Genomic DNA, 13,571 nt, shown 5'->3' on the forward strand with positions numbered 1-13,571 from the left:
CCGTCGTCGACGCGACGGCGCCGTCGACGGGCGCGAGGAAGGACCGGCGCACGGCGGCGACGAGCCGCGCGCAGTCCACGGCGCCGCCGCGGTGGGCCTTGGGGTCCGCCGCCGTCGATCCCCGGTCGCAGAACGCGCCGCCGCGGAGCGCGCGGCCGGCGACGCGCACGAGGCGCGTGTCCTCGCGGCCGCCCCAGGACCGCGTCAGCGCGCGCACGGCCGCGGCGATGGGGAGCGTCTTCGCGCCCTTGCCCTCGTCCGTGAGCGCCGCGGCGAAGGCGGACTCGAGGCGCCGGACGTCGCGGCCCCGCCGCCGGAGGCCGTCGCGGATCTGCGTGACGAGCGCGTCGGCGTCGTCGTCGCCCGTCGTGAAGGCCACGACCCAGTCCCGCGCGGAGAGAGGGGGCTCCGCGGCGGACCCGCCGCGCCACGCGCCGCCGGCGCACCGCGCGAAACGTTCCACGTCCTCGGCGCCGACGCGCTCGTCGCCGGCGCCGTCGAAGCTCGCCGCCCAGGCCTTGAGCGCCGACGCCTCGAGGCGCCACCCGTTCTCCCGGTTGTAGGCGACGAGCAGCTCGCAGAGCACGTCGACGTGCGTCGGCACCGTGCGCGACAGGCCCCGCTCCCCGAGGGTCCGCGATAGCCAGACGCCGTAGGCGCTCGTCCCCGCGTCGGCGCCCACGGCTTCGGCGCCGGCGACGATCACGGACCGCAGCTCGCGGCAGGCCGCGGACAGCGTGGCATGGTGGGCTGCGGGCGCCATGTTAAACGCTCGGGGCAGCCTCCGCAACAAAATTCCTTTGTGGATTCTTGCACGTTTAGGTGCTATGTGAAGCATGGCATGAGCCGACATGAGCGCGTTGGAGGACACGGAGCACTTCTTGAATTCCCACTTAATGCTTTCGTGCCTACTAAAAGTTTCCTCCTCGCAGTGGCGGACCGCCCACTGCGCGGGAGTGCTCGACGGCATCACGGCACCTTCATAGTTTTCGCCGTTCTTCCCGGACCATCGGTGGCCCTCCGTCGAAGCCTACCATGCTTTTCCTTCCGTAGTTGTCCTCGGCCGAGGTCGAAGTTACACTTTTAAACGTCCCGCTTTCGTGCGAAGCCTATTCGTACGGGGCAGCTCCTGTCCTCTGATCACGGGCGCCGTCCTCCTCGCTGCTCAAGGGTCTCGTATCGTACTGAGTGACAACTGTCCTAGCGTCTGTGACAGGGCTCCGCACGCTGCGTGCGCTACGCGCGCTGCGCTCGACGCGCGCGAAACGCCGCCGTCCGCGCCGCAATTCAAACGCACCCGACGACACGAACTTCCCTCGGTTGGACGCCTGTGCGCACCGCCGCCGCGCACCCGCGCGCCGCCACGTGGCCTCGCGAAGCGGTAAAGCGCGCGCGCGACATTCAAAACGAGCGACGCCTCCCCGCCGCGCCGACCGCTTGCCGCTCCGCAGGCCCCTCAGCGAGCGCGACCGCACGATGTTTGCGGACGACGACATGCAGGTCGTGAAGCGCAACGGCAAGAAGGAGACCGTGCGCTACGACAAGATCACGAGCCGCATCAAGAAGCTCTGCTACGGTTTCGACGCCAAGTACATCAAGCCGAACCAGATCACGCAGAAGGTGATCCAGGGCGTCTACGACGGCGTGACGACGCACGAGCTCGACGAGCTCGCGGCGCAGACGACGGCCTACATGGCGACGCAGCACCCCGACTTCTCCGTGCTCGCCGCGCGCATCTCCGTGTCGAACCTCCACAAGTCGACGGACAAGACGTTCTCCGACGTCGTCGAGAAGCTCCACAAGCACGTGCACCCCAAGACGAAGAAGCCCGCGGCGCTCATCTCCGACGAGACCTACGCCACGGTGCAGAAGCACAAGGACGCGATCAACGCGGCCATCGTCTACGACCGCGACTTCGAGTACGACTACTTCGGCTTCAAGACGCTCGAGCGGAGCTACCTCATGCGCCTGGACGGCGCGATCGCGGAGCGGCCTCAGCACATGATCATGCGCGTCGCGCTCGGCATCCACGGCGATGACCTGGCGGGCGCGTTCGAGACCTACGAGATGATGTCGCAGAAGATGTTCACGCACGCGACGCCGACGCTCTTCAATGCCGGCACGCCGCGGCCGCAGTTGTCTAGCTGCTTCCTACTCGCCATGAAGGAGGACTCCATCGAGGGCATCTACGACACGCTCAAGCGCTGCGCGGCCATCTCCAAGTACGCGGGCGGCATCGGCCTGTCGGTCCACAATATCCGCGCGACGGACTCCTACATCTGCGGGTCGAATGGCACGTCGAACGGCATCGTGCCCATGCTCCGCGTCTACAACGATACTGCGCGTTACGTGGACCAGGGCGGCCGCAGGCGCAAGGGCTCCTTCGCCATCTACCTCGAGCCCTGGCACGCGGACATCGAGATGTGGCTCGACCTGAAGAAGAACCATGGCAACGAGCTAGAGCGTGCGCGCGACCTTTTCTATGGCCTCTGGATCCCGGACCTGTTCATGAAGCGCGTCGAGGCCAACGGCTTCTGGTCCCTCATGTGCCCCAACGAGTGCCCGGGCCTCGCGGACTGCCACGGCGCCAAGTTCGAGGCGCTCTACGAGCGCTATGAGGCCGAGGGCTGCGCGCGCAAGGCCATCCCCGCGCAGCAGCTCTGGTTCGCCATCCTCGACAGCCAGGTCGAGACGGGCACGCCCTACATGCTCTACAAGGACGCCTGCAACGGCAAGTCGAACCAGAAGCATTTGGGGACGATCAAGTCGTCGAACCTGTGCACGGAGATCGTCGAGTACACGGCGCCCGACGAGATCGCGGTCTGCAACCTGGCGTCCATCAACCTAGGGTCCGAGGTCTCGGGTGCAACCCACAACAGCAAGCGACTCGGCCGGCGGAGGTTCGAGGTCTCGGGCGCAACCCACAACAGCAAGCGACTCGGGCGGCGGAGGTTCGATTACTCGCGCGGGCCCGTCCGCGGCGACACTCGGAGACCTGTGACGGGGGGCGCCTCGGGGTGGGGGGCGCTTATCCGGGGCCCTAGCCTAGGCCCGGTAAGGGTCGCAGAGACCTGTGGCCGGGCGGAGGCGTGTGACGCCTACTTAGTAGGCGCCTCGTGGTGCTCCAAAGTGTCTCGTGCCTGAGTCCGCTCGCCGCTTCCCGGTCGCGAGTAGCTTGAGCAGTGGGCGAGTGAAGCGATGGAGGTCCTCGCGGGGGCGGGATTTGCGGGCGTGAACGGTGTTGTCAAGGCTGTGACGGGGAAGAGCATCCTACAGCACTGCGGCATCGCCGTCAACCGCCTCCGGGCTAATGTGCTGGGCATCGGCGCCGAGTACATGGGCCACGCCCTCGCAGACAAGTTCGCAGACGAGGCGTGGAAGGTCGCGGAAGCTAAGCTCGCCGGGCCGGATCGCGACGAGCGGCGCCTCTTCTCGCGGCGCCTCGAAGCTCTGAGCGACGTGTTACAGAGCGTGGCGTCGTCGCCGGCCGTCGAGGACGAGTCGGTGAAGAAGGCTCTCGACAATTTGCGCTCCTCTCTCGAGCGCGCCTTCAACGCCGCCGGCAGCGCTGATGGACGCCGCTCTTCGGAAGCCGACATCGACAACTACAAGCAGGACCTGCAACTGGCGTTCTTGGTGGCGAACCACGACGACCACGAGATGCTCGCGACGGAGGACAGCTTCAAGTACGATCCCTACGACTCTGACGATCCGTTTCAGGAAGCGTCCCAGCTCGGCGAGGGCTCCTTCGGAGCGACGCACACGATGCGCAACATCGACGACGGCCAGCTGTACGCGGTCAAGCTGATCAAGATCAAGAAGGCGGGCGTCCCCATCGAGAACCTGCAGCAAGAGGCGTCGCGCCTGGCGAAACTGCATCATCCGAACATCGTCCGCTACTACACGTCCTTCAAGAAGAAGCCGTTCTTCGCGATCGTCACGGAGCTCCTGACCGGCGGCTCGCTGCTCGAGCGCATCGACGGCGCCGCCGGCCCGCTTCCGGCTGGCCAGATCAAGCGGTGGACGATCCAGATCGCGTCCGCGCTCGCGCACATGCACGCGCGGCGCATGCAGCACCGCGACCTCAAGCCGGACAACGTCCTCTTCGACGCCCGCGGCGACGCGCGCATCATCGACCTCGGGCTCGCGCAGATCGTCGTCGCCAAGTCCAAGGTCTCGTCCAAGAACGCGGTCGGCGCCGAGCTCTACCGCTCGCCGGAGAAGGCGCTCGGCAGCGCCTACGACGCGAAAGACGACATCTGGGCCCTGGGCTGCATGGTCGCCGGCGCGGCGACCGGCAAGTCGCTCGAGGACCGCAGCGCGAGCGGCGCGGGCCTCTTCGCGCTCAGCCGCGACAAGGTCAAGAGCCTCGTCGACGAAGCCGCGTCGAGCACCTTCGGCGAGCTCGTCGCGGCCACGCTCCAGATCAATCCGATCAAGCGACCGGCGGCCGAGATCATCGAGCTCGCGCTGCGAAGCGGGAAGTCGCTCGCGGCCGCGGCGCGCGACGGCACGATCTTCGAGGAGGAGGACGACGATGCCACGTCTGATGCTTTGGACGATGTTCCGTATGCGGAGGTCGTCGGTGTTGAACCTTCGGGCGACGCGCCGAGCGAGAACGGCCCCGGCAAGGTGCGTGCGTCGGCGACGAGCGCCGGGTCGACGGCCCACGGGACACCGACCGCCGCCGAGGCCGACGCGGCGGCGTCCCGAGGCGACATCGGGCCGCTCGTCACCATCCTGGCGCCGGCGGCGTCCCGAGGCGACTTCGGGCCGCTCGTCGCCATCCTCCGGACCGGCACCGACGGCGCCAAGGAGCAGGCCGCGGTGGCTTTGGAGTACTTGGCTGTGAAAAACGACAACAAGGTCGCCATCGTTAAGGCCGGCGCCCTGGACCCGCTCGTCGCCCTCCTCCGGACCGGCACCGACGGCGCCAAGGAGCACGCCGCGGTGGCTTTGGAGTACTTGGCTGTGAAAAACGACAACAAGGTCGCCATCGTTAAGGCCGGCGCCCTGGACCCGCTCGTCGCCCTCCTCCGGACCGGCACCGACGGCGCCAAGGAGCACGCCGCGGGGGCTTTGACGAATTTGGCTATAAACGACAACAACGAGATCGCCATCGTTAAGGCCGGCGCCGCGGACCCGCTCGTCTCCCTCCTCCGGACGGGCACCGACGGCGCCAAGGAGCAGGCCGCGGGGGCTTTGTGGAACCTGGCTCTAAACGCCGACAACCAGATCGCCATCGCCAAGGCCGGCGCCGTGGACCCGCTCGTCGCCCTCCTGCGGACCGGCACCGGCGCGATGAAGGAGCGCGCCGCGGGGGCTTTGAAGAACCTTACGCGCGGCGCCGAGTCCCGAGCCGCGGTGGCGCAGGCCCTTTCCTTGAGTGCGACCGCCTCAGAAAGCGACGTCAACGCGGCCGTCGACAAGGCACGGTCCTGAACTCTCCGCGCGTAACGTACATGTATTCCGCGGCGGGCGCGAGCCGATCCGCGCGGGGCAACATCTCATTCTAACCCTCGGACGCTAAATTGCAAAATTCCTTTGTGGATTCTTGCACGTTTAGGTGCTATGTGCTGCATGGCATGAGCCGACATGAGCGCGTTGGAGGAACGGAGCACTTCTTGAGCGTCATGAATATCGTTGAACCCCATTGACAATGGCCGACAGGGCTGCACCTGTACATCGGCCGACATGAGCGCGTTGGAGGACACGGAGCGCACCTGCGTCGACCTGAGCTACCGCAGTCTCGTCGCCGTGCCGACGCTGAGCGATGCGGCCTTGCTCGTCGTCCTCGACCTCAAGGGCAACGACCTGGCAGACCTGCCGGACCTGAGCGCGCTGCGCAGCCTCCGGTCGCTGATCGTGTCGCAGAACGCGCTCGCGGAGCTGCCCGCCAGCATCGGGCAGCTCCGGCGGCTCCGGGTCCTCGGCGCGCACGGCAACGACATCCGCCGCCTGCCCGAGTCGGTCTGCGACCTCGGCGAGCTGCGCGTGTTGGGTCTGGGCTTCAACCGAATCACCGAGCTGCCCGACGGCATCTCCCGCCTCGCGTCGCTCCGACAGTTGGAACTCCACAACTCGGAGCTCGCGGCGCTTCCGGCGCTGCCGCCGGCGCTCGCGTGTTTCCAGCTCTCCCGGAATCCGCTCGGCGCCGCGTCGCTGCGGACGCTCTCGCGCCTCGTGGAACTGGTGCTGTCGGGCTGCGGCCTCGCCGAGCTGCCGATCGGCGACGCGCCGACGCTGCAGAAGGTCTGGGCCAACGACAACCACTTCGCGGCGCTGCCGGACGCCGTCGGCCGCCTGCCGCGGCTGAAGACGCTGTGGGTCGCGGGGTGCCGACTGGCATCGCTACCCGAGTTGGACCTCGAATGCCTGGAATCGCTCTGGGTGGCGTCGAACCGCCTCGCCGCGCTGCCCGCGTCGCTCGCGGGCTGCCTGCATCTTCGCGCGCTCTGGGCGTCCGACAACGCGCTGACATCGCTCCCGAAGGAGCTGTCGTACCTCGACGACCTGAGCATCTGGCTCGACGGCAACCCGGGCCTCGCCTGCGACGCGCGGCGCTGGCGGCGCGCGGCCGTCGTCCGCGACGCGCCGACGCCGCCGCGGCCGCCGGCCGACCCCGTCGTCTTCGTCGCGCACACGAACTTGGCGAACTTCGGGCATACGCTCTTGGACGTGGCGCTCCCCATGGAGACGGCGCGCCGGGCCCTCGGCGTCGACGCGGCCTTGACGTTCCAGGACCTCAAATTCCATAACGTGCTCGTCGAGCTCCTCGGCCTAAAGCTCGAGCGCGCGGCGGCCGACGTCTCCCGGGGCTACGCCTTCGTCGACCTCCCGCCGCGGAGCGCCACGGGCCGCTTCCAGCGCCGCGAGGTGGAGGCCCTGCGCGCGACCGTCTTCGGGCGCCTGGGCGGGGCGCCGGAGGCGAGGTACGCGACGTTCGTGCGGCGGAAGCTCGACGGGAAGGCCATCGGGCGGCGCCTGACGAACGAGGCCGCGCTCGTCGAGGCGCTGGAGCGCGCGTGCTCTGCGTGCGCCGCGCCGTTCCGGACCGTAACGCCCGAGGAGCTCTCGCCGCTGGAGCAGGTCCGCGTCTTCGCGTCGTCGCGGGTCGTCGTCGGCCAGCACGGCGCGGGCCTCGCCAACGCGCTCTGGCTTCCCGCCCGCGCGTCGCTCATCGAGATCGGCCCCTTCTGGGACCTCCACGAGAAGCTCGTCGGCGCGCTGGACCGCGTCCGCTACGTGGGCCTCGAGCGGCCGCGCGCGGGCTACACCGCGCGCATCGACGTCGACGTCGTCGCCGCCGGAGCCGCCCTGCGCGCGGCCCTAGTAGCTTAGGTGTCGAGCCAGGCCGCCCGGGGCCAGTCGCGGTGCTCGTCGAGCCACGCGTTCTCCGGCTGGCCGCGCGCGAACGCGTCGCCGAGGCTGTCGCACTCGGGCCGCGCGAGGCCGTGGTCCGCGCAGAACTCCTCGGCCTTGGCGCGCGCGTCGTCCCAGGCGGCGACGGTGACGACGCGGGGGAAGTCGTCGACGGTCACGGGGAAGTGGGCCTCGTCGACGAAGTTGACCATCTCGCGCGTCGTCACGACCCTGGCGGCGTCGGCCTCCATGAGCAGCAAATCCTCGCACTTGGGGCGGAACATGGCCAGCACGCGGTCGCAGATGCGCCTGCGGACCCTCGCCGCGCGGCACCGCTCCTCGAGCGCGAAGTCGAACGCCGCGACGTCGAGCCCCCCCGTCGCGGGGTCGCGCGCGCACTCCGCGACGACTTCGAAGGAGCGCTTCCGCTCGAGCTCCTCGGGCGTGGAGAAGAGGTTCGTGATGGCGTAGGTGCCGCGCCGGTGCGACTCGGATCTCGCGAGCGCGATGTCGACGTCGAGCTCCGCGCGCGACCGCGCGTCGAGCGACCGGCAGCCCTCGCCGCCGCCGAACAAGCCCGCGAGGTGGCCGCCGCGGTGCGCGAGGGCGTGCGCCGGCACGTCGGACCGGTCCGCGTCGCAGGCGAAGTACTTCTTCGCGCCGCCGCCGCCGCCGAGCTCGGCGTTGACGAGCTCGAAGTGGCCGACGCCCGCGTCGATGAGGCGCTGGAGCCGCGCCTTCTCCGTGTAGAAGGACGTGTTGTAGATGGGCGCCTCGATGTAGGCCTCGAGCTTGCGCGCGACGGCGTCGACGCCGCCGAAGGACGACAGGTGCCAGCCCGCGTCGAGGACGGCCTTGCGGCCGAGCGCGGGGCTCCGGTCGCCGCGCGTGGACCGGCGCCAGTCGCTGCCCGTCCGCGCGGCGCCGCCGGCGCCGCCGACGCCGAGCATGGACGCCTCGACGAGCACGGCGCCCTCGCGCGCGACGTGGCCCCACTGCTTCGGCGACCGCCACCTGTGAGGAAATCGACCGCTGGTTTGGGACGTCCCGACCAAACTGGTCCGAAACGGTCGCATACGCGCACATTGAAGTCGGGTGGAAGATTCGAGTCCCGCGCGGACCGCCGCCGGAAGTCGTAGACGTGCCAGTTCATCTCGGACCCGAGGGGCAGGAGCGCGTCGACGCTCCCGAGCTCGGCGTCGAGGAACTCGGCGCAGCGCAGGATCGTCGCGAGGCGCGTCGACCGCCAGATCTCGTCCGCGTCGCTCACGAGCGCCAGGTCGCGCGGCGCGGCGCCCGCGGCTTCGAGCGCCGCGGCCGCGGCGTCGCGCTGCCACTCCTCGCGCAGGATCGCCGCCTCCGTCGCCGACAGGGACGCCTCCAGGTCCGCGCCGAGGCTCAGGTTCGCCACGTGGCCCCGCACGCGCGGCGCGAACTGGCCAAAGTCCGCGGCCTGCGAGAAACCGTCGCGCCACGCGAGCTCCTTGGGGCCGCCGCTGTGCGTCGTCGACCCCTCGACGGGCACGAAGACGTCGACGACGTCGTCGTGCTCCCGCAGCCGCACCTCGAGGACGTCGCGCTCGTTGAAGAAGGGGAAGACGTCGAAGACGCGCCGCGAGTTCAGCGCCGGCGGCGCGTCGCGCGCGAGCGCGGCGCAGCCGTCGACGTCCGTCGCGACGAAGTCGAGGGCCAGCACGCCGAAGAGCGGCGCGCGGGCCGGGTCGCCGGGCGCCGCGACCCAGAACTCGAGCGCGCACGCGAACCAGCCGACGTGGCCGGCCGACTGAAGGTTCGCGCGCATGGAGAACGTGCTCGCGGCCGCGCTGCCCTGGGCGCCCCAGCCGCCCTCGCAGTGCTCGCTCCGGTCGCCGAGGGTCAGCGCGAAGCAGACGACGACGGCCGGCGGCGCGCCGCCCGGGGCGCGCAGGGCCGGCGCGCCGTCGGCGGGGGCGTCGCCGTAGACCGCGGCGATGTGGATCTCGTCGGTGACGACGACGCCGCCGCGCGGCGGCGACTCCACGCGCCAGAACTGCGCCGCCGCGAGCGGCAGGGCCGCGACGAGGAGGCGCAGCATTTCAGGCGTTGGGGGCTGCCGCCATGCTCGCTACCGCGAGTAAATGAAGCGTGTTGGCGTTCAAGTTGAACAAACGGGGATAGCATGTTTTTGGCTGGGCTGCGGCGTCCCTGCTGCCCGTCGATGGTCAACTCTTGGGACGCCTGAGCGCGCACACCTGTCCATGGGATCCGCCGTGAGCACGGCGCAGCAGCCTCTGGCGGAGGTCGACATCAAGAACGAGATTGGTGTGCTCTACGACGTAGAGGCGCAGCAGGCCTTCGACGCGGCCAAGAAGGGCGACGTCGTCGCGTGGCCAAAGGTCCAGGCCTACGCCGAGGCGCACAGCCTCCTCGATCCCAAGGCCGTGCTGTTCAAGAACCTGAGGCAGTTCAAGATCGCCCGCGAGCAGATCGAGACCATCTACGACGAGCACTTCTCGGGCGCGGTCTGCGAAATCACGTGGCGCGGCGCAGACCTCGGCGACGACTCGCGCCAGTGCGCGCTGAACGGCGCGCCCGCGGAGACGCTCGACGAGCTGTACGCGGTCGCGGAGAAGGCCTTGAAAAAATACGCGGAGGTTATGACCGCCGCGTGCCCGAGCGGCGCCGTCCTGATGCTCGCGCCGCTCAAGGGGCTCGCGCGCGCCGAGGCCAAGGCGCGGAACGAGTACGCGAAGAATACGGCGCCGGCGACGTCGTGGCTCTTCGACGTCGTGCGCGGCTCGGTCATGTGCGCGACCGAGGACGAGATCGTGGGGTTGTATGCGGCGCTCGACGCGGACCCGCGCGTCGACATCGTGCGGACCAAGAACCGGTTCAACCCGCCCTGCTTCAACGGCTATCGCGACATTCTCATGAACGTGGCGGTGCGCGTCCAGGGCGACTCGGGCGGGATCGTGCATCTCTGCGAGCTCCAGATCCACCACGCCGCGATCAAGGAGTCGGAGCCCATGCACAAGAGCCACGTGACCTACGAGTTCTTCCGGGAGTTTTTCCTCGGCAACGCGGACGCCGTCGAGCAGCGCCTCAACATGCTCTGCGCGCTGCCCGTCGCCGATGCGGAGAACGTCGAAGACCTCGTGGGCCGCGTGCTCGGCTCCGACCGCGCGTCGGACACGACGCTGCTCTTGGAGTTGGCGGCGCTGCTCGAGTCGATTGCGGAGCACGCGAGCAGGGTGCGCGTCCAGGAGAAGGTTCTGGAGATCAAGGAGCGCGAGTTTGGGCCCGATCACGCGCACGTGGCCGGCGCGCTGACGAACCTCGGGAGCGCGTACGGCTCCCTCGGTGACAACGCCAAGAGGCGCGACCTCCTCGAGCGCGCGCTCGCGATCCGGGAGCGCGAGTACGGCCGCGACCACGTCCAGGTGGCCATCGCGCTGAAGAACCTCGGGAACGCGTACGGCTCCCTCGGCGGCACGGCTAAGAGGAGGCGCGACCTCCTGGAGCGCGCGCTCGCAATCGAGGAGCGCGAATACGGCCGCGACCACATCAAGGTGGCCAGCACGCTGGTTTTTTTAGGGGACACGTACGGCGACCGCGGCGACTACGCCAAGGCGCGCGACGTCCTCGAGCGTGCGCTCGCGATCAACGAGCGCGAGTACGGCCGCGACCACGTCGCGGTGGCCGTTACGCTGACGAACCTCGGGGTCGCGCGCGGCTCCCTCGGCGACAACGGGAAGAAGCGCGACCTCCTCGAGCGCGCGCTTGCGATCTTCGAGCGCGCGCTCGGGCGAGACCACGTGCAGGTGGCCCACACGCTGAACCGCCTCGGGACCGCGCACGGCGACCTCGGCGACGCGGCGAAGAAGCGCGAGCTCGTCGAGCGCGCGCTCGCGATCCAAGAGCGCGAGTACGGCCGGGACCACTTGAAGGTGGCCTACACGCTGATGAACCTCGGGAACGCGTACGGCGACCTCGGCGACGCGGCCAAAGCGCGCGAGCTCCTCGAGCGCGCGCTCGCGATTTTCGAGCGCGAATACGGCCGCGACCATCCGAAAACCGCGTATTGCGCCGCGCGGCTCGAAAAAAACGCGCAGCAGTTACTGTGCTGAAGCTGCGGCTCTAGTGCTACCCGCGCTCGTCTTCTTAGCAGAACCGCGCCGGGTCGAAGTTGCGCAAATCGAGCGTCTTCGCGTCGCCGGTCGCGACGAGGTTCGCGAGCGCTTCGCCCGTCGCGGGACCCAAGAGAATGCCCCAGCAGCCGTGGCCCGTGCCGACGAACGCGCCCCTTCGTCCCGGCACCGCGCCGACGACCGGGACGCCGTCGGGCGCCGTGGGGAGGTGGCAGGCCTGCTTGTGGTTCACGCGCGCGTTTCGGAGGTCCGACGACACGACGTTCATGGCGGCGACGAGCCGGTCCGTGACGTCGGCGCGCACCTCCGTCTCGCCCGGGAGGTCTCGGACGACCGCGGGCGGGTCGGGAAATCCCGTGACGTAGGTCTCGCCGTCGCCCCGCGGGTAGACCTCCGGGTCGCCGAGCCCCTGAAAAAAGACGGCCTGATTGAGCACGCGCGGGCTCTGGAGGAGCACCGCGTGGTACTTGGTCCCGACGACGGGCGGCAGCCCCGCGAGGCCCCAGCCCGTCTCGTCCTCGGCGCCGCGGAGGCCGAGCGGCTCCGTCGCCGGGCGCCCCAGCGCGTGGCTCCAGGGCCCCAGGCAGAGCACGACGGCGTCGGCCTCGAGCGTCGACCCGTCCTGCAGCTGGAGGCCGACGACGGACCCGCCCGCGTCGAGCGCGAGGCCCGCGGCGACGCCGTCGACGACCGCCGCGCCCGCGAGCTCCCGGGCGCCCGCGACGAGCGCCTCGCAGAGCTTGCGCGGGTGCACCTGCGCGATCGTCGACTCGTCGCCCATGGGCCGCGCGCCGAGCACGCCGCCGTCGGCCCACTCCACGTGCTCGAGCTTGGCGTTCGACGGCGGGCGAAGCGCGTCGCCTTCGCGCGCCGCGACGGCCGCGCACGTGAGGCGCCGGTAGTCCGTCGGGCCCCAAGGAGCGAGCTCGTCGCCGAGGCGCGCGTGCAGGTCGAAGGACCGCCGCGTGAGCCGCTCCGTCGCGGAGCCGTCGTTCCAGTCCCTCGCGAGGAAGCCGCCCGCGCGGCCCGACGCGGCCGCGGCGACGCCCTTGCGGTCGACGATGGTGCAGCCGATGCCGTGCTCCTTGGCCAGGAAGTAGGCCGTGCTGCAGCCGATGACGCCGCCACCAGCGATCACGACCTTTGGCTTCGGCGCCGCCAGCGCCGCCATCGCCGGCAGGCCCGCGACCAGGAGCAGCAGCCAACACCCAGGAATCGCGCCCAGATTTACGCCGCGGAGCGGCATCTCTGCGGCACCATCTGCGCTCGGGATTCGTTGACGCCCTCGTGCCGCTTTGTGGAAAGACAAGAGTTTGGGCAGCCCTCGGTCGACTCCGCCATGGCGGCGCGCCTCGCCGCGCTGGTCGGCGCCGTCGCGCTGCCCGCCGCCGTCCCCTCGTCGAGCTACTACGCCGTGCAGGACTCCATGATGCAGGTCAAGGTCTCCATCGTCGGGGTCATGGAGTCGCCCTGGCCCGCGGTGCGGATGATCGCGGCGTCCATCGAGACGGGGATGAGCACGAGCGAGTCGTCGCTGGCGCACGTCACCTACGTCAGCCTGGCGGGCATGCGGGACGCCACTAGCTTCTACATGATCTACGTCGGCCTCGAGGCCGACGGCACGTTCCTCGGGTACTACAACGACGGCTTCGGGCCGACGGGGAACGTGTCCTACACCTACGTGGACGGCGGCGCGTGCGCGTGGAACTACACGAAGGCCTGCGGCGAGAATTTCCCCTGCGACGCCGCGGCGGACACGTGGCTCGCGACGACGCCGCCCTGCCGCGAGTTCTACGTCATCGACCAAGTCTCCGGCACGCCCGCGTGCGCGAACATCACGCACGGCGCCTGCGGCGGCTTCATCGACATGCGCGGCTGCGAGAACGCGAGCCTCAAGTCCGCGACCTACGACCCCCGCATGCGGCCCTGGTACGTTTCGGCCAAGGCCTCGGACGCCGACGCGCTCTGGAGCGACATCTACTCCTTCGCGACGGGCGAGGAGATGGGCATCACGGCGACGCAGAAGGTGTATTGGGCGGCGAGTTCTACGGCGTCGTCGCGGCGGACTTCGTGCTGACGCAG

General features: G+C 69.8%; 7 protein-coding genes across 7 annotated transcripts in view; 5 read left to right on the forward strand and 2 right to left on the reverse strand.

Annotated features, from left to right (window-relative positions):
* The window catches only part of AURANDRAFT_65727 (hypothetical protein), a gene marked incomplete at both ends in the record, with an annotated part of 5,345 nt that extends 4,582 nt beyond the window's left edge, over positions 1 to 763 (reverse strand). Inside the window, one exon of the mRNA XM_009040720.1 lies at positions 17 to 763. Within this exon, the coding sequence (XP_009038968.1) occupies positions 17 to 763 (747 nt within the window). The remainder of the gene's footprint in view (positions 1 to 16) is intronic.
* A 421-nt stretch (positions 764 to 1,184) lies between these two features.
* On the forward strand, positions 1,185 to 3,144 carry RRL5 (hypothetical protein; the record flags this gene model as incomplete). Its single annotated transcript, XM_009040665.1, has 1 exon — positions 1,185 to 3,144. One exon carries the CDS (start codon positions 1,477 to 1,479, stop codon positions 3,142 to 3,144), a length of 1,668 nt encoding a protein of 555 aa, XP_009038913.1.
* A 516-nt stretch (positions 3,145 to 3,660) lies between these two features.
* On the forward strand, positions 3,661 to 4,281 carry AURANDRAFT_29414 (hypothetical protein; the record flags this gene model as incomplete). Its single annotated transcript, XM_009040666.1, has 1 exon — positions 3,661 to 4,281. A coding segment is annotated over one exon (621 nt), but the record flags the coding sequence as incomplete, so codon positions are not given.
* Positions 4,282 to 4,776: 495 nt separating this feature from the next.
* On the forward strand, positions 4,777 to 5,349 carry AURANDRAFT_6659 (hypothetical protein; the record flags this gene model as incomplete). Its single annotated transcript, XM_009040667.1, has 1 exon — positions 4,777 to 5,349. A coding segment is annotated over one exon (573 nt), but the record flags the coding sequence as incomplete, so codon positions are not given.
* Positions 5,350 to 5,694: 345 nt separating this feature from the next.
* On the forward strand, positions 5,695 to 6,537 carry AURANDRAFT_29498 (hypothetical protein; the record flags this gene model as incomplete). Its single annotated transcript, XM_009040668.1, has 2 exons — positions 5,695 to 5,925; positions 6,250 to 6,537. Coding segments are annotated over 2 exons (519 nt in total), but the record flags the coding sequence as incomplete, so codon positions are not given.
* Positions 6,538 to 10,448: 3,911 nt separating this feature from the next.
* AURANDRAFT_29370 (hypothetical protein) lies at positions 10,449 to 11,468 on the forward strand (the record flags this gene model as incomplete). The annotated part of the gene is made up of 1 exon (XM_009040669.1): positions 10,449 to 11,468. The coding sequence occupies one exon, from the start codon at positions 10,449 to 10,451 to the stop codon at positions 11,466 to 11,468; it is 1,020 nt and encodes a 339-aa protein (XP_009038917.1).
* Positions 11,469 to 11,502: 34 nt separating this feature from the next.
* On the reverse strand, positions 11,503 to 12,660 carry GPD (hypothetical protein; the record flags this gene model as incomplete). Its single annotated transcript, XM_009040719.1, has 1 exon — positions 11,503 to 12,660. The coding sequence occupies one exon, from the start codon at positions 12,658 to 12,660 to the stop codon at positions 11,503 to 11,505; it is 1,158 nt and encodes a 385-aa protein (XP_009038967.1).
* Positions 12,661 to 13,571: the final 911 nt, after the last annotated feature.

The sequence above is a fragment of the Aureococcus anophagefferens genome, assembly GCF_000186865.1.
Source record: "Aureococcus anophagefferens unplaced genomic scaffold AURANscaffold_16, whole genome shotgun sequence".
NCBI lineage: Eukaryota > Pelagophyceae > Pelagomonadales > Pelagomonadaceae > Aureococcus > Aureococcus anophagefferens.